The 18,881-nt window shown below is 45.1% G+C and overlaps 1 protein-coding gene across 11 annotated transcripts in view; it reads left to right on the plus strand.

Moving 5' to 3' along the window:
* LOC306935893 (poly(rC)-binding protein 3) overlaps positions 1-18,881 on the plus strand; it is a 256,803-nt gene that overhangs the window by 193,696 nt on the left and 44,226 nt on the right. For all 11 annotated transcript variants that reach the window (XM_079519204.1, XM_079519205.1, XM_079519208.1 and 8 more), the window contains exons 6-10: positions 5,499-5,716; positions 10,594-10,617; positions 11,982-12,014; positions 13,496-13,612; positions 15,951-16,082. In XM_079519204.1, the coding sequence (XP_079375330.1) occupies positions 5,639-5,716; positions 10,594-10,617; positions 11,982-12,014; positions 13,496-13,612; positions 15,951-16,082 (384 nt within the window). In that variant the 5' untranslated portion in view covers positions 5,499-5,638. The remainder of the gene's footprint in view (positions 1-5,498; positions 5,717-10,593; positions 10,618-11,981; positions 12,015-13,495; positions 13,613-15,950; positions 16,083-18,881) is intronic.

The following is an 18,881-nucleotide window of genomic DNA, read 5'->3' on the forward strand; positions in this document are numbered from 1 at the left end:
TGTGTACGGAGGGGTCAGATGTGTACGGAGGGGTCAGATGTGTACGGAGGGGTCAGATGGCCAGATGTGTATGGAGGGGTCAGATGTGTACGGAGGGGTCAGATGTGTACGGAGGGGTCAGATGTTTATGGAGGGGTCAGATGGTCAGATGTGTACGGAGGGGTCAGATGTGTACGGATGGGTCAGATGGTCAGATGTGTACGGAGGGGTCAGATGTGTACGGATGGGTCAGATGTGTACGGATGGGTCAGATGTGTACGGAGGGGTCAGATGGTCAGATGTGTACGGAGGGGTCAGATGTGTACTGAGGCGTCAGATGTGTACGGATGGGTCAGATGTGTATGGAGGGGTCAGATGTGTATGGAGGGGTCAGATGTGTACGGAGGGGTCAGATGGTCAGATGTGTACGGAGGGGTCAGATGTGTATGGATGGGTCAGATGTGTACGGATGGAGGGGTCAGATGTGTACGGAGGGGTCAGATGTGTACGGATGGAGGGGTCAGATGTGTACGGAGGGGTCAGATGTGTACGGAGGGGTCAGATGTGTACGGATGGAGGGTCAGATGTGTACGGATGGAGGGTCAGATGTGTACGGAGGGGTCAGATGTGTACTGAGGGGTCAGATGTGTACTGAGGGGTCAGATGTGTACGGAGGGGTCAGATGTGTATGGAGGGGTCAGATGTTTATGGAGGGGTCAGATGTGTACGGAGGGGTCAGATGTGTACGGATGGGGCAGATGTGTATCAAATCAAATCAAATCAAATGTATTTATATAGCACATTTAAAAAAACTCTCATTGTACCAAAGTGCTTCACAAGGCGGAATATAGTGGAATACAATACAATACAATAAAATGCAATACAATACAATACAGTACAATTCAGTGCAGAAGACGTCAATAGTAAAACAACAGGCAAATAGGACAAAGTAATCTAAAAAGGAAAGGTGCAAGATCATGTCGGTGGTGCAAAGGCTTGTGAATATAAAAATGTTTTAAGTTGTGATTTAAAAGACTCAACGGAGGGCGCAGACCTAACGGCGAGGGGAATGCTGTTCCACTGTGTGGGGGCTGCCACAGCAAAGGCGCGGTCGCCCCTGAGCCTCTTTTTGGTGTGCGGAACCCCTAAGAGACCCCTGTCTGCTGACCTGAGGGTCCTGGTAGAGGGGGGGTAGGATAGGAGGTCGGTGATGTAGGAGGGGGCCAGCCCATTAAGGGCTTTGTATACAAACAGGAGGGTTTTGAACTGGATTCTGAACCGGACCGGCAGCCAGTGGAGAGAGGCCAGGACAGGGGTGATGTGATCTCTCTTCCTGGTGCTGGTCAGGAGTCTGGCTGCTGCATTTTGAACAAGTTGTAGATGGGACAGGGATGACTGACTAATCCCAGTGTAGAGGGCATTACAGTAGTCTAACCGGGATGATATTAGTGCGTGGATGACTATTTCAAGGTCGTGTGGAGAGAAATGGTTTGATTTTGGAGATGGAGCGGAGGTGAGAGAAACAGGATTTGACTATTGCATTCATTTGTTTATCGAATTTAAACGCGGAGTCAAAAAATACTCCTTGGTTTTTGGCATGGGGTTTGACAGAAGTGGAGAGGGTGCCGAGATTGTTTTGGATTTGAGTAGTGGAATCAGGTGGGCCAAATAGTACGACCTCAAACTTGCTGTCATTCAGTTGGAGATCATTTTGTGCCATCCAACATTTAATGTCAGTAAGGCAGTTATTTAAGTTGGTGAGTGTGGAGTGGTCATTGGGTTTCAGGGGGAGGTAGAGTTGAGTGTCGTGTATGGATGGGTCAGATGTGTACGGAGGGGTCAGATGTGTACGGATGGGTCAGATTTGTACGGATGGGTCAGATGTGTATGGAGGGGTCAGATGTGTACGGAGGGGTCAGATGTGTACGGAGGGGTCAGATGTGTACGGATGGGTCAGATGTGTATGGAGGGGTCAGATGTGTACGGAGGGGTCAGATGTGTACGGAGGGGTCAGATGTGGTACCAAGCTGTCACCGTAGTACTACTTGAGTGATCATTATGTTGTACTGTATATGAAATAAGGACACAGTAATGGTGTTTCAGCACCATGGACAGTGATTTCATTTTGCCCAAGGTAATCTGTATCTAGGCCTATTTTCAAACTACATATGAAACTAGGGGAAACTAGGGGGTTTTCATGATTCTGAATCCATTCCAAGCATTAGTTTTGCACAAAAAACACTCCTTGGGCTAAATTCGGCCATATCCACTTGCCCAAATGTGCCCAAACCTCATCACATGGTAGCCACAAGTAGCCATAGCCACAGCCCTTTCCAACTAAGGGAGTGTTTTTTTGTGCAAAACTAATGCTTGGAAGGGATTCAGAATCATGACAATCCCCTAGTTTCATATGTCACATGCAACTTTTTTGATTTTGACTTTTTGCCTTGTAACATATTATGCTAATAACTCAAATTACTCAACGTGCAACTTATTAGCAACCAAGCTTAATGTTCATCTGCTGCCTATAGATGATTTGAATCATAACAGTTTACATTTAACAACATTTCTGGGTCTAACATGGGGACATACAGTATGGGGGCTTACAGTAGACTGATGAATATTATAATAACCAGACCTGGGGGCCTATTAGAGAAATGTTAACTCCACATAGACTGATGAATATTATAATAACCAGACCTGGGGGCCTATTAGAGAAATGTTAACTCCACATAGACACTGATGAATATTATAATAACCAGACCTGGGGGCCTATTAGAGAAATGTTAACTCCACATAGACACTCCGGGCCCTATTATGTGTGTCTTAAGTACCAGGTCTTATGACTTAACTTAAGACCTAGAGGCGTGGTCAATGCTGTTTGGCCACTCAGAATAGCCAAATGGCATTGATCACGCCTCCAGGTCTTAAGTTAAGTAATAAGACCTGGTACTTAAGACATGCATAATAGGGCCCTCCATCTTTAACCCATTTAGACCTGACGTCGAAATTTTAAAATCTTCTAAATCAATCAATTTTCTGAAAAACCTCATGTTTCTATATCAGTGGTGCTCAATATTTCATGTCAAGGACCCCTAGAAGTATATGTAATTGGCCGCCGACCCCCATCTGAAAATATGTTGTTCCAGGGACCCCGACAGAAGCAAAGATTTGAGTTAAAAATGTTCGCTGTGAAAGTATATATATTCAAAGTTTTGCGCGCACATTTTCATGATTTTTCAAAAATAGCAGATCTACAAGCTCGTAGCGCGCCACTCGGTGGCGCGCTACGAGCTTGTAGGTCTGCTATTTTTCAATAGCTAAATTATGACAATGTTTAAAACACCACAAGGGGTTCCCACCCAAAATGGGTTAAGATTCATGGAAGTCACTACGCGGCTGCATAGCGCTCTGCATTGTGGGGGAGGGGGGGGGGGGGGGGGGGGGCTGTGCAAAGACACTGCATACACAAAGTTAGGAGTTAGTCCAGGTGATGCATTAGGCCTGTCACGACCCAAATGAGTCTGCTAGCTGCTGCACTATTCTTACTAACACTGGTGACATTTCAGCCAGTTGTACTGTCACAGCTGTGGCTATAAATGTGTTTCATTTATTTTTTGCTAGGTAGTGCAAAAAAACCCCAACTAGATCTACCTCTTTGCACTAAGACTCATTTGTCATGACATGGAGTGGTTTCTGTGCTGTTTGGGGGATGGTAAATACAGGTGTATTATGGACCAGACCGTTACGGGTTGAGGGTTAGTGTATTATGGACCAGACCGTTACTGGTTGAGGGTTAGTGTTCTTGGACCAGACCGTTACTGGTTGAGGGTTAGTGTTCTATGGTTAGGGTTCTAGGGTTAGTGTATTATGGACCAGACCGTTACTGGTTGAGGGTTAGTGTTCTATGGTTAGGGTTCTATGGTTCTAGGGTTAGTGTATTATGGACCAGACCGTTACTGGTTGAGGGTTAGTGTTCTATGGTTAGGGTTCTATGGTTCTAGGGTTAGTGTATTATGGACCAGACCGTTACGGGTTGAGGGTTAGTGTTCTTGGCAAAGAGACGGTACCCAATATTTCAATAAGTGAAAGCAATTTATTTCCGCAGACACAGCAGGGGATTTGCTCGAGTTAATCAAAGTGCTCCCCCTAGTGTCCCTGAAATGAAATATTATGTTAACGAAGTCTCTCTCCATGTCCCCAATGACCTCCTGAAACGTGTGTGTGTGTGTGTGTGTGTGTGTGTGTGTGTGTGTGTGTGTGTGTGTGTGTGTGTGTGTGTGTGTGTGTGTGTGTGTGTGTGTGTGTGTGTGTGTGTGTGTGTGTGTGTGTGTGTGTGTGTGTGTGTGTGTGTGTGTGTGTGTGTGTGTGTGTGTGTGTGTGTGTGTGAGTGAGTCACAGACTGGTTGTTAGAGGTTCCAACAACTTGGGATGCCCAAAAAGGAGGCAAAGTATTAATTGTGGTGTCTCTGCTATAATTGGCAGCCGTCTCATATATGGGCGGAGACGCTGTTACTTATACCCATAGAGTACTGAGTACTGTTACTTATACCCATGGATTGAGTACTGTTACTTATACCCATAGAGTACTGAGTACTGTTACTTATACCCATAGAGTACTGAGTACTGTTACTTATACCCATAGAGTACCGAGTACTGTTACTTATACCCATAGAGTACCGAGTACTGTTACTTATACCCATAGAGTACTGAGTACTGTTACTTATACCCATAGAGTACTGAGTACTGTTACTTATACCCATAGAGTACTGAGTACTGTTACTTATACCCATGGATTGAGTACTGTTACTTATACCCATGGATTGAGTACTGTTACTTATACCCATGGATTGAGTACTGTTACTTATACCCATAGAGTACTGAGTACTGTTACTTATACCCATGGATAGAGTACTCAGTGACATGCCTGTTGTACCATGAAAACACATGTCATGATTTTGCAGATGTAACTTTAATGCACCTATATTATTTGTGTCCTAAAGAGGGAGTGCCACAATTTTTGCATTTTTCCAGTTTTTCATGTGTCTATGAGGTGACAGTACTTCATTAGACACCCTGGGGTCGTTTTTATGTGCAATGGTGTATTTACTTTGTATTTAGGGTTTCTTCCTGGAGGCTGAACCCTTGACAGTCAAACGGGCCAATGAAATAAACAGTAATATAGTGACATCACATTATCAGCCCCTCCCCTAACCCCTCCCCCTTTATCATACAACTACAAGCTGTGGGTGCGGCTTCAGTTCAGATGGATCACCACCCATCACCTAACCTGACTCCGCCAGATGGGGCAGCAGAGAGTACACTGGGTCCCCCCCCCCCCTCCTGCTCCCATCTGGGAACTCTCAGGCAGACTTGATGCTCCGGCCACCAAACGGCCTGGCCAATCAGCGGCAGCTAGAGGCGGGATCAAGGCATACACAGTGCTGCCAGGATCCCGCCATTTTTAGAATCTGATCTCAGGTCAAAATGGGTTAAAATGTGTGTGTGTGTCTCGACAGGTGCCTGGCTGGTTGCTGTACCATCCCATTCCACCCCGAGGCGGCCTTCCCGTCCCGGGACCATCGTGCTCCTCCCTCCCACCCCTCCCCCCCCTCCCCTCCCCCGCCACCTCCCCCCTGCCACGCCCCGCTGCAGCAGCATGGAGCCCAACAAGGTCCAGTCAGAGGGAGGTGGTCTCAACGTCACCCTCACCATCCGCCTCCTCATGCACGGGAAAGTAAGTACACTAAAAGTCCAGTACTGGTTCCCAAAGTTTTTCATGTCAAGGACCCCCAAATTGACACCGCGGACCCCCGTTTGAAGAGACATCATCATCACCTTTATTTATACTCTGAAATACAGTTGAGGGCAAGGCCCTCATTTTCAATGCAGCCGAGGTTACAATAGAGGGTATGCGTGTGACATCATCATCATCGTACCTGGAAGTTATGCGGGAACGCCCACTGAGTGGCAAAACACTACTTTCTGGCCTTGACAGCCCATTCATCCAAACAGCCATGATGTAACTCCAAAGGTGGACAAGAAATTGCTCCATTGATTAGAAATTCAAAATATGCTCCTCATTGACTTACTGTACATTGTACGCTGAAACAGCTCTCAATCAAATAAAGTTTATTCAGACAATTAAATAGAACATCACCAAACCCAGCACCAGCGTTTGTTTTTTTTAATAAAAAAGTTAACTTCTTGTTGATTTTACTATTCGAAGATCTGGATCAACTTTGTTTGTCTTCGTTTACGTACTAAAATAGTGACTTTGAGAGGCTGTTTCAGAGTACATTGTAAGTCAATTAAGGAGCATAATTATGTAAGGGATAATATCTGGCTAGGTGGTCGTTGTCGGGAGATAATTCACCGACAGGGAGTTTAACCACCGAGGCGAAGCCGAGGAGGTTAATCACCCTGAAGGTGATTCACCACCAGATATTATCCCTCTTATTACATGGATACCTAACATGGCTGCGTCTGGCCAGCTGCAGGGCTGGAGCACTGTCGGAAAACAAGGACATGAGTTCATCGAATAGAATCCATTTTCGGGATCGGGTTTTGTCTATTTCTCGCTCAAATGCAATGTTTAGCTGTAAATTTGTGTGTGTGTGTGTGTGTGTGTGTGTGTGTGTGTGTGTGTGTGTGTGTGTGTGTGTGTGTGTGTGTGTGTGTGTTGTGTGTGTGTGTGTGTGTGTGTGTGTGTGTGTGTGTGTGTGTGTGTGTGTGTGTGTGTGTGTGTGTGTACATGGCTGTCATGTTGGAAACAGCAGTAAATCGAGCGGGGCTCAGCCGCGCAGCTGGTGCTCAGAGGGTTTGATTAGGCAGCGCCTGACAGTTTTCTGAAAAAGCTATGTTTCTATGTCAGTCGTTCTTCGATTTTTCAAAAATAGCAGACCTACAAGCTCATAACGCGCCACTCGGTGGCGCGCTATGAGCTTGTAGATCTGCTATTTTTCAATAGCTAAAGTATAACATAATGCTAAAAACACCAAAAGGGGTTCCCGACGGTACGTGAGTAAACGTACTTACCGGTAGTTACTTACCACTGACAACAGGCGCCAATCGTTGTGGATGCATTCCAGGTAATCTTGTTACTGCAGGAACACGCTGAGGACTGGGGATGTAATTTGTTGAAATGAAACACTATACATTGATTGATTTTTCTAATTAGTTTTCTTGTACATGTTAACCCATTTTGACCTGGGAACGGTTCTACAAATGTCTTCTAAATCCCTTCTAAATGGTGCATTTATATAGCACCTTTATCCAAGGCGCTTTACATAGATTGTGCATTACATTCACCCATTCACACACACATTCATACACCGATTGCGGCGGAAGCCATGCAAGGTACCGACCAGCACATCAGGAGCAATTTGGGGTTCAGTGTCTTGCCCAAGGACACTTCGACATGTAGACATTGGATCATTGGACGACCTGCTCTACCTCTTGAGCCACAGTCGCCCCTATGTTTCTATGTCAGTGGTTCTCAAACCACCATTTTCATGTCAAGGACCCCTAGAATCATATGTAATTGGCCTCCGACCCCCATCTGAAAATATGTTTTTCCAGGAAAGAATATATATTCAAAGATTTGCGCCACATTCTCACGACTTTTCAAAAATAGCAGACCTACAAGCTCGTAGCGCGGCACTCGGTGCCGCGCTACGAGCTTGTAGATCTGCTATTTTTCAACAGCTAAAGCATAACATAATGCTTAATACACCAAACGGGTTTTCCTGCCCAGAATGGATTAAAGAAATTAGAAGTGGCGAAACAATGTCAGGCTGACCTTAAAGCACACCGTGATGGATGTGTGTAATAAGCATTCCACATTCATATAGAATTTGCCACACTGTAAATCTTAAGTATAACGACACACATTATTTGTTTTACCCCCCCCCCCCCACCCAGATGCAGCTGTGTTGTTTACATCACAGTGTATATAAGGTTTACATCACAGTGTACTATATAAGGTTTACATCACAGTGTACTATATAAGGTTTACATCACAGTGTACTATATAAGGTTTACATCACAGTGTACTATATAAGGTTTACATCACAGTGTACTATATAAGGTTTACATCACAGTGTACTATATAAGGTTTACATCACAGTGTACTATATAAGGTCAGCCTGCCATGTTTTAACCCTTATGTTGTTTTTAACCCAATTAGAGCTAAAAAAAAAAAAAAGTCTTCTAAATCCTGACAGTTTTCTGAAATACCTACAGTGTATGTTTCTATATCAGAGGTGCTCAATATTTCATGTCGACCGGGGGGGGGCGACTGTGGCTCAGGAGGTAGAGCAGGTCGTCCAATGATCCATGGGTTGGCGGTTCGAATCCCGGCTCCTCCTGTCTACATGTCAAAGTGTCCTTGGGCAAAGACACTGAACCCCAAATTGCTCCCGATGTGCTGGTTGGTGCCTTGCATGGCTTCCGCCGCAATCGGTGTATGAATGTGTGTGTGAATGGGTGAATGTAATGCACAATCTATGTAAAGCGCCTTGGATAAAGGCGCTATATAAATGCACCATTTACCATTTTACCATTTATGTCAAGAACCCCAAACATTATCTGTATTTGGCCACTGGTCTGACCACCATCTGGAAATATGTTGTTCCCCCTAGGGACCTCCCCGGAAGCAAAGATTTGAGTTAAAAACGTTCGCTGTGAAAGAATAGAGGGTATGCGCATCCATAAAGGGAATGGCAGATCGAGTGGCAAAGTGAATTTAACGTTGTTTCATGATTTTTTCTAAAATAGCAGACCTACAAAGCTCGTAGCGAGGCACTCGGTGCCGCGCTATGAGCTTGTAGATCTGAGCTTGTTGAGCTTGTAGATCTGAGCTTGTTGAGCTTGTAGATCTGAGCTTGTTGAGCTTGTAGATCTGAGCTTGTTGAAATTAACATTGATTGTACAATATAAATTGGTGTCTCAGAGATAGAAATGCCATTTTAAATGGGGGGTCTGTAGACTAATGCATGTCAAACTAGGGGGTCCTTGAAATTAAACGGGTTGAGAATCACTGTTAGAGCCGTACAAATATTCCCTTATGGGGGGGGGTCCTGCTGTATGTTTTCAAATGGGGGTCCGTGGGTTAATAAATAACAATTTGGGGGTCCTTGACATTAAAAAGTTTGGGAACCACATAACCGGCTTAAGGCTTTTCAGGCCAGTTTAACCTTGTTAGAAGACCTTGCGGACCTCAATTGTTCTCAGCAATCCTATTAGAGGAAAACCTACTGTTACATAATAACATTACCTGAATTGAATTGACCAATTAAAGGTCTCCCTTGAACACAGACCTTAAAATACAGTAGCTAAAAATATATTAAAATAAAATTTGTTTTTTTTTCTTATAATTTTGAGATCTACAGTAACTCATTGCTCATCGTGTCGTCATGCAAGTATTCCTTTAACCCATTCTGGACGGGAACCCCTTTTGGTGTTTTAACTAAGTATTATGTTATACTTTAGCTATTGAAAAATAGCAGATCTACAAGCTGGCGCGCTATGAACTTGTAGGTCTGCTATTTTTGAAAAATCGTGAAAATGTGCCTCAAATCTTTGAATATATATTCTTTCAGAGTGAACATTTTAACTAAAATCTTTGCTTCTGGTGGGGTCCCTGGAACAACATATTTTCAGATGGGGTGCGGAGGCATATTACATATAATTTTTGGGGTCCTTGACATGAAATATTGAGCACCACTGATACAGAAACATAATGTTTTTTCAGAAAACTGTTTTTAAATTGCGACGTCAGGCCTAAATGGCTTAAGCACTTCATGAGACTCATTAGTTGTCACATTTTTGTTCATTTTTGTTGGAACATTTGTTTTTGTTTTAATAAAGCTACAGAAGTCTCCCTGTGTCTCTCTCACCAACCGACAGTCCCCGACAAACATTGCTCCTCTCATGTAGAGCGATTGCGTGTATATGGAAGTTCTGACCCTCATTAGTCTTGACAACGTGGCTTCGCGTGCGCTTAGCGTTAGGTTAGCAATGAGGGGTGAGTCGGAATAATGCGCTGTCAGAATAATGCCGCTGACCCCATGCTCTTTGAGGCCGGACAAACAATGCTTGTCCTGTACTATTCACATGATGGACATCATAACAACAACAACAACAACAACAACAATCGGAGCAGGAAAGGTTATTTAACAGGACTCAAAGGCATTAAAGGAGCATTCAGTGATTTGGGTGATTTGGGAAAAAAACCCTGGTCCACCCAGTAACAAGATGTGCACATGCGCACGCTCTACAGTGGGGGAAGTACAACAGACCAACAGCACGTGCACCAAGGCCCGCCCCACTCGATCATGATTGGAGGAAGGCCCCTCTCATCCTGATTGGATGAAGGATTTGCCACCCAAACCGAAACTAGGGTTTTTTTGACCCCAGGGGCTCACTGGGGACAGGGAGGAACTCCTTATATGGTCAGCACACTTTATAGGGAGGATTATCCAAAAAATAAGAAAACATAAGTGATATTTGAATGAAGTGAAATCACTGAATATACCTTTAAACTTTCATGAATGATTCAAGAAATGCTTCACAATAAATAGTTTTTCTCCTGTCTGTCTGTTTTTGTTGCAGGAGGTTGGAAGCATCATTGGAAAGGTAACGTTGTGCTCTTTACGTAACGTTGTGCCAGCTCTTTGTTTGGTAACGTAAAGGTAACATTGTGCCAGCTCTTTGTCTGTGATAACCTGACTCCGCCAGATGGGGCAGCAGAGCAGGAGGGGGGAAACCAGTGTACTCTCTGCTGCCCCATCTGGCGGAGTCAGGTTATGTTTGTGACTCTCAACTGTCAAGAAGCATACTGAACATCAGTGGTGGAAAAAGTACAAGTACCAATCCTGCAATTTAGAACTACTTCGTTACAAGTAAAAGTACGGAATTGAAAATGTACTTGAGTAAAAGTACAATAGTATCGGCATCAAAATTTACTTAAAGTACTAAAAGTAAAAGTACTCATATTTCAGAATGTCCCACTTCACAAGTTCAAACTGTGTACACAATCTTTTGAAAATAGCAGATCTACAAGCTCACAATGCGTCGCGTTGCGACGCATTGTGAGCTTGTAGATCTGCTATTTTCAAATGGCCGACATGTATAGGGGTGAAGTGGTTAATGTATGTTTTCTAATCAAAATTAAAATCACCAAAGTAACTAGTAACTAAAGCTTTCAAATACTTGTAGTGGAGTAAAAGTACACATTTTGGCTCTGAGATGTAGTGGAGTAGAAGTAAAAGTACTGGAAATTGGAAATACTCAAGTAAAGTACAAATACCTCAAAATTGTACTTAAGTACAGTACTTAAGTAAAATTACTTAGTTACTTTCCACCACTGTCAAGAAGCATGCTGAACATTATACCTTGAGTTCTATACGTCTCCTCCTCCTTATGGATGCTGTTTAAAAGAGTTCTATACGTCTCCTCCTCCTTATGGATGCTGTTTAAAAGAGTTCTATACGTCTCCTCCTCCTTATGGATGCTGTTTAAAAGAGTTCTATACGTCTCCTCCTCCTTATGGCTCCAAAACTGTGGAATGCACTCCCCGTTGCAGTCAGAACTGCAGCATCACTCCCAATTTTCCGCCGTAGTCTGAAAACCCACCTTTTCAGACTCCATCATGGCCCATAGCACTTACCCTACCCCCTTAGACAGCACTTTTTAGACTTAGATAGCATTTGATACAGACTTATAGCATGTTATGTAGACAGCACAATAATTGCATTGTATGTAGTCATAGCACTTCATAGTATATATGTACAGCATAGTATAGTATATATGTACAGTGTCAATATATAGATATGTTCTAGCTACGTTCTTAGCTTACGCATGTTTCTTGATAAATGCTTTTTTATATATGTGATGTATTCCCATGCTTTTTGTTCTTGCTTAATGTAAGTCGCTCTGGATTAAGAGCGTCTGCTAAATGCCTAAATTGTATGGATGCTCTGCCTTCACTTTTGTTCCAGAAAGGAGAAACGGTAAAGAAGATGCGAGAAGAGGTAGGTTTCAGTGTCTTAATGCAAAGTACAGATATCTGTATATATTTATAGTAATAATGCAATAAACCTTTAGCATGCCGCTGTACTGTATGTTGACCTTCAGACCACCATTGCTCTGTAATGAAGCTGTATGTTGACATTCAGACCACCATTGCTCTGTAATGAAGCTGTATGTTGACCTTCAGACCACCATTGCTCTGTAATGAAGCTGTATGTTGACATTCAGACCACCATTGCTCTGTAATGAAGCTGTATGTTGACATTCAGACCACCATTGCTCTGTAATGAAGCTGTATGTTGACCTTCAGACCACCATTGCTCTGTAATGAAGCTGTATGTTGACATTCAGACCACCATTGCTCTGTAATGAAGCTGTATGTTGACCTTCAGACCACCATTGCTCTGTAATGAAGCTGTATGTTGACATTCAGACCACCATTGCTCTGTAATGAAGCTGTATGTTGACATTCAGACCACCATTGCTCTGTAATGAAGCTGTATGTTGACATTCAGACCACCATTGCTCTGTAATGAAGCTGTATGTTGACATTCAGACCACCATTGCTCTGTAATGAAGCTGTATGTTGACCTTCAGACCACCATTGCTCTGTAATGAAGCTGTGTGTTGACATTCAGACCACCATTGCTCTGTAATGAAGCTGTATGTTGACATTCAGACCACCATTGCTCTGTAATGAAGCTGTATGTTGACCTTCAGACCACCATTGCTCTGTAATGAAGCTGTATGTTGACATTCAGACCACCATTGCTCTGTAATGAACGAGAACCGAGTGAAAGTGTGATGCATCTGAGAAATGACACATTGTTATAGTTGCTAGGCAACAAGCTGGGTTGAAGTGCTCCTTAAATGTCGTTGACGTTGAGCTTATTATAGAGAACGTAATAAGAGGAGATGAAGGCGAAGAGGTCACGTCATTTTACAATGAATTTGTGAAGGGAGAAATACTTTTATTTGTATTTATATAAAAAGAATATTCTTTTAATATTTTTTATCCCACGATTTTCTAATGTGATCCTGGGCTCTACACACCCTCCGCCAGCCTAGTCCCCATATATGGGGGACATGGGGAGAGCAACGGACTTTAACTCATGCTTCCTTCATGCCCGAGTGTCCAAGTTGCTCCTTTACACCTGACAGGGGGGAGTTTCCCTGGTTGGATGTAGCACGTGGAAGGAACACGTTATTCCAACCAGTTCCTTTCCCCTCCATCAGGCGCCCCGGCTGACCAGGGGGAGGCAGTTTAGAGACCAGGATTACTGCATGTTTTTTGTGAGGGTACCTACCCTAGGGGAGAACATGCAAACTCCACACAGAAAGGCCCTTTTGCCAACCCCGCCTCAGGTATGGGCACTGATGACGCGGAGAAGGAAACACGCCGCCAGCGCCCACAGCGCCCGAGCAGGGGAAAAAAATCTTCTTTGAAGTTGTGCTGTTTTTGTTCCGTTGTGGTGGTTTGCAGAGCGGAGCGCGCATCAACATCTCTGAAGGCAACTGTCCAGAGAGGATCGTGACCATCACAGGGCCGACTGACGCCATCTTCAAGGCTTTTGCAATGATAGCCTATAAGTTTGAGGAGGTACGTACAGTATGTACAGTATGAGCTCATGGGAAATGATGTCAGCAAATCTGTTAACCACTTAACTCATTCTGGGCGGGAACACCTTTTGGTGTTTTAAGCATTATACATTATACTTTTAGCTATAGAAAAATAGCAGACCTACAAGCTCGTAGCTCTACGAGCTTGTAGGTCTGCTATTTTTGAAAAATCGTGAAAATGTGGCGCAAATCTTTGAATATATATTCTTTCAGAGCGAACGTTTTTAACTCAAATCTTTGCTTCTTGGGGGGGGGGGGGGGGGGGGGGTTCATCCTTACAGTAGTTAAAGGGGTTCATCCTTACAGTAGTTAAAGGGGTTCATCCTTACAGTAGATAAAGGGGTTCATCCTTACAGTAGTTAAAGGGGTTCATCCTTACAGTAGTTAAAGGGGTTCATCCTTACGGTAGTTAAAGGGGTTCATCCTTACAGTAGTTAAAGGGGTTCATCCTTACAGTAGTTAAAGGGGTTCATCCTTACAGTAGATAAAGGGGTTCATCCTTACGGTAGTTAAAGGGGTTCATCCTTACAGTAGTTAAAGGGGTTCATCCTTACAGTAGTTAAAGGGGTTCATCCTTACAGTAGATAAAGGGGTTCATCCTTACAGTAGTTAAAGGGGTTCATCCTTACAGTAGTTAAAGGGGTTCATCCTTACAGTAGTTAAAGGGGTTCATCCTTACAGTAGATAAAGGGGTTCATCCTTACAGTAGATAAAGGGGTTCATCCTTACGGTAGTTAAAGGGGTTCATCCTTACGGTAGTTAAAGGGGTTCATCCTTACAGTAGTTAAAGGGGTTCATCCTTACAGTAGTTAAAGGGGTTCATCCTTACAGTAGTTAAAGGGGTTCATCCTTACTGTAGTTAAAGGGGTTCATCCTTACAGTAGTTTGTTGTACGACAAAACATCCAACTACAATCTTACAAAGTGTCATCATGACGTGACGCATTGTGACATCTTAGACACCTCATTGTTTTTTTACGACTTTTGGGGACAAATCAATGCATTAAAAAAAAGCAAAGTAAGCAAAGCTCACAACATGTCGCTTATAGATCTGCTAATTTTCTTTTTAATTTTGTTGTGACTACAGTAAATAATAACTACTTCTACATTACAGTAAATAATAACTACTTCTACATTAGTTATAATAATAATAATATAATAACTACTTCTACATTACAGTAAATAATAACTACTTCTACATTAGTTATAATAATAATAACTACCTCTACATTAGTTATAATAATAATAATAACTACTTCTACATTAGTTCCATTGAAATCATTTTTTTCCTCGTGGGAAAGAAATGGTTTTTGACCCGACAACGATGATATGAAATATACTTTACAGTACAGGTCTACAGGACATAATATACTGTGTGTGTGTGTGTGTGTGTGTGTGTGTGTGTGTGTGAGTGCGTGTGTGTGTGTGTGTGTGTGTGTGTGTGTGTGTGTGTGTGTGTGTGTGTGTGTGTGTGTGTGTGTGTGTGTGCGTGCGTGTGCGCGCGCACGCGTGGTGCATATGAGCTGTTGTCTCAGTGAGCATGTCATGTCGACCCTGATCAATCGGTGCTCATTTCTCATTGCGCTGCATCTCATATCGTGTGGATATCGATTTGCAAATGAAAGACATCTTGCTTGTTTAGACTGGTTTCTACAGGCTTTAATATAAATGTTGAGCTTTCCATTATCAAAGAATCAAAGTCAAATAATTTTTGACTTTGATTCTCCCCTTGCTGTTATAATGCAGCCGGCAAGATGATTATAACTTTATTCTTGGTGATGCCTGCAAACAAAAAACAAACATGGGTCAGACAAATCCAGCGGTGCGGAAAAATCCCAGATGACAGTCTTGGTCTGATCAACCAGCAGATCTAAATCGCTCAGTGGTGGGCCGTCAGGGCCAGCAAGGCCTTCTCTGCTGGCCCTGCACTTGCCTGATGCAGACATTTATATTTTCTAATAAGTTTTTATTTTTAACAAATATTATATATTGTATTTATTTCGCTGCCACTGCACTGTTTCTCACTTAGACGCGCGCGGCCGTTCCGTGACCGTCCCGGACGGTTTCTAGATTGTAGAAGGCCTAGTTCATTTCAGCACGGACCGCCACTGAAATCGCTTGTATATTTGCAATCGCTTATCAAATTTACTCGTACGCCTTTATGTTTCTACGCTTTTCCACACAGGCACTTATTTAATACCTAACATGAAATAGTTGTCATTGCAAAGGATCACGTCTCGGACATCTCTCTCTCTCTCTCTCTCTCTCTCTCTCTCTCTCTCTCTGCTGCCAATTCACATTTATTTTCTTATTTTCCAGGACATAATCAATTCCATGAGCAACAGTCCGGCCATCAGCAAGCCCCCCGTCACCCTGCGACTGGTGGTCCCGGCCAGCCAGTGTGGATCACTCATCGGAAAAGGAGGCTCCAAGATAAAGGAGATGAGAGAGGTATGGGGGGGTCTAGGGGATGGCGCAATACTTCTTCTGAAGACCAAATTAACGTGCATTTTTCAAGCAAAACACTTTAGACCCCTCAACCAGTGCTCTCGTCCACGGAGAAGTGCAACAAATTGCCTTAAGTAACTCCCTTTAAGTGCAAATAACATTTTGAGCAGACACTCCTCTTCAGACTAAGAAGCTTGAAATGATACCTTTTCTGTTCAGATGTGCCAATGAAGTTGCACTTAACCCAATTTGGGCGGGAACCCCTTTTGGTGTTTTAAGCATTATGTTATGCTTTAGCTGTTGAAAAATATCAGATCTACAAGCTCATAGCGCGCCACTCGGTGGCGCGCTATGAACTTTTAGATCTGCTATTTTGGTCTGCTATTTTGGCCTCTGCATGAAGCTGATGCGTTCGGTTGGCCTCTTCATGAAACAGCACTTGAACGTTGGGTTCTGACTGTGGTTCTGTTCCTCTCTGCAGTCCACAGGGGCCCAGGTCCAGGTGGGGGGGGGGGGACATGTTGAACGTTGGGTTTTGACTGTGGTTTAATGGTTCCTCTCTGCAGTCCACAGGGGCCCAGGTCCAGGTGGCGGGGGACATGTTGAACGTTGGGTTTTGACTGTGGTTTAATGGTTCCTCTCTGCAGTCCACAGGGGCCCAGGTCCAGGTGGCGGGGGACATGTTGAACGTTGGGTTTTGACTGTGGTTTAATGGTTCCTCTCTGCAGTCCACAGGGGCCCAGGTCCAGGTGGCGGGGGACATGTTGAACGTTGGGTTTTGACTGTGGTTTAATGGTTCCTCTCTGCAGTCCACATGGGCCCAGGTCCAGGTGGCGGGGGACATGTTGAACATTGGGTTTTGACTGTGGTTTAATGGTTCCTCTCTGCAGTCCACAGGGGCCCAGGTGGTGGGGGGGGGGGCATGTTGAAGGTTGGGTTCTGACTGTGGTTTAATGGTTCCTCTCTGCAGTCCACAGGGGCCCAGGTCCAGGTGGCGGGGGACATGTTGAACGTTGGGTTTTGACTGTGGTTTAATGGTTCCTCTCTGCAGTCCACAGGGGCCCAGGTCCAGGTGGCGGGGGACATGTTGAACGTTGGGTTTTGACTGTGGTTTAATGGTTCCTCTCTGCAGTCCACAGGGGCCCAGGTCCAGGTGGCGGGGGACATGTTGAACGTTGGGTTTTGACTGTGGTTTAATGGTTCCTCTCTGCAGTCCACAGGGGCCCAGGTCCAGGTGGCGGGGGACATGTTGAACGTTGGGTTTTGACTGTGGTTTAATGGTTCCTCTCTGCAGTCCACAGGGGCCCAGGTCCAGGTGGCGGGGGACATGTTGAACGTTGGGTTTTGACTGTGGTTTAATGGTTCCTCTCTGCAGTCCACAGGGGCCCAGGTCCAGGTGGCGGGGGACATGTTGAACGTTGGGTTTTGACTGTGGTTTAATGGTTCCTCTCTGCAGTCCACAGGGGCCCAGGTCCAGGTGGCGGGGGACATGTTGAACGTTGGGTTTTGACTGTGGTTTAATGGTTCCTCTCTGCAGTCCACAGGGGCCCAGGTCCAGGTGGCGGGGGACATGTTGAACGTTGGGTTTTGACTGTGGTTTAATGGTTCCTCTCTGCAGTCCACAGGGGCCCAGGTCCAGGTGGCGGGGGACATGTTGAACGTTGGGTTTTGACTGTGGTTTAATGGTTCCTCTCTGCAGTCCACAGGGGCCCAGGTCCAGGTGGCGGGGGACATGTTGAACGTTGGGTTTTGACTGTGGTTTAATGGTTCCTCTCTGCAGTCCACAGGGGCCCAGGTCCAGGTGGCGGGGGACATGTTGAACGTTGGGTTTTGACTGTGGTTTAATGGTTCCTCTCTGCAGTCCACAGGGGCCCAGGTCCAGGTGGCGGGGGACATGTTGAAGGTTGGGTTTTGACTGTGGTTTAATGGTTCCTCTCTGCAGTCCACAGGGGCCCAGGTCCACGTGGCGGGGGACATGTTGAACGTTGGGTTTTGACTGTGGTTTAATGGTTCCTCTCTGCAGTCCACAGGGGCCCAGGTCCAGGTGGCGGGGGACATGTTGAACGTTGGGTTCTGACTGTGGTTTAATGGTTCCTCTCTGCAGTCCACAGGGGCCCAGGTCCAGGTGGCGGGGGACATGTTGAACGTTGGGTTTTGACTGTGGTTTAATGGTTCCTCTCTGCAGTCCACAGGGGCCCAGGTCCAGGTGGCGGGGGACATGTTGAACGTTGGGTTTTGACTGTGGTTTAATGGTTCCTCTCTGCAGTCCACAGGGGCCCAGGTCCAGGTGGCGGGGGACATGTTGAACGTTGGGTTTTGACTGTGGTTTAATGGTTCCTCTCTGCAGTCCACAGGGGCCCAGGTGGTGGGGGGGGGGGCGCATGTTGAACGTTGGGTTTTGACTGTGGTTTAATGGTTCCTCTCTGCAGTCCACAGGGGCCCAGGTCCAGGTGGCGGGGGACATGTTGAACGTTGGGTTTTGACTGTGGTTTAATGGTTCCTCTCTGCAGTCCACAGGGGCCCAGGTCCAGGTGGCGGGGGACATGTTGAAGGTTGGGTTTTGACTGTGGTTTAATGGTTCCTCTCTGCAGTCCACAGGGGCCCAGGTCCAGGTGGCGGGGGACATGTTGAACGTTGGGTTTTGACTGTGGTTTAATGGTTCCTCTCTGCAGTCCACAGGGGCCCAGGTCCAGGTGGCGGGGGACATGTTGAAGGTTGGGTTTTGACTGTGGTTTAATGGTTCCTCTCTGCAGTCCACAGGGGCCCAGGTCCACGTGGCGGGGGACATGTTGAACGTTGGGT

This window comes from Electrona antarctica, assembly GCF_951216825.1.
Source record: "Electrona antarctica genome assembly, chromosome: 13".
NCBI lineage: Eukaryota > Metazoa > Chordata > Actinopteri > Myctophiformes > Myctophidae > Electrona > Electrona antarctica.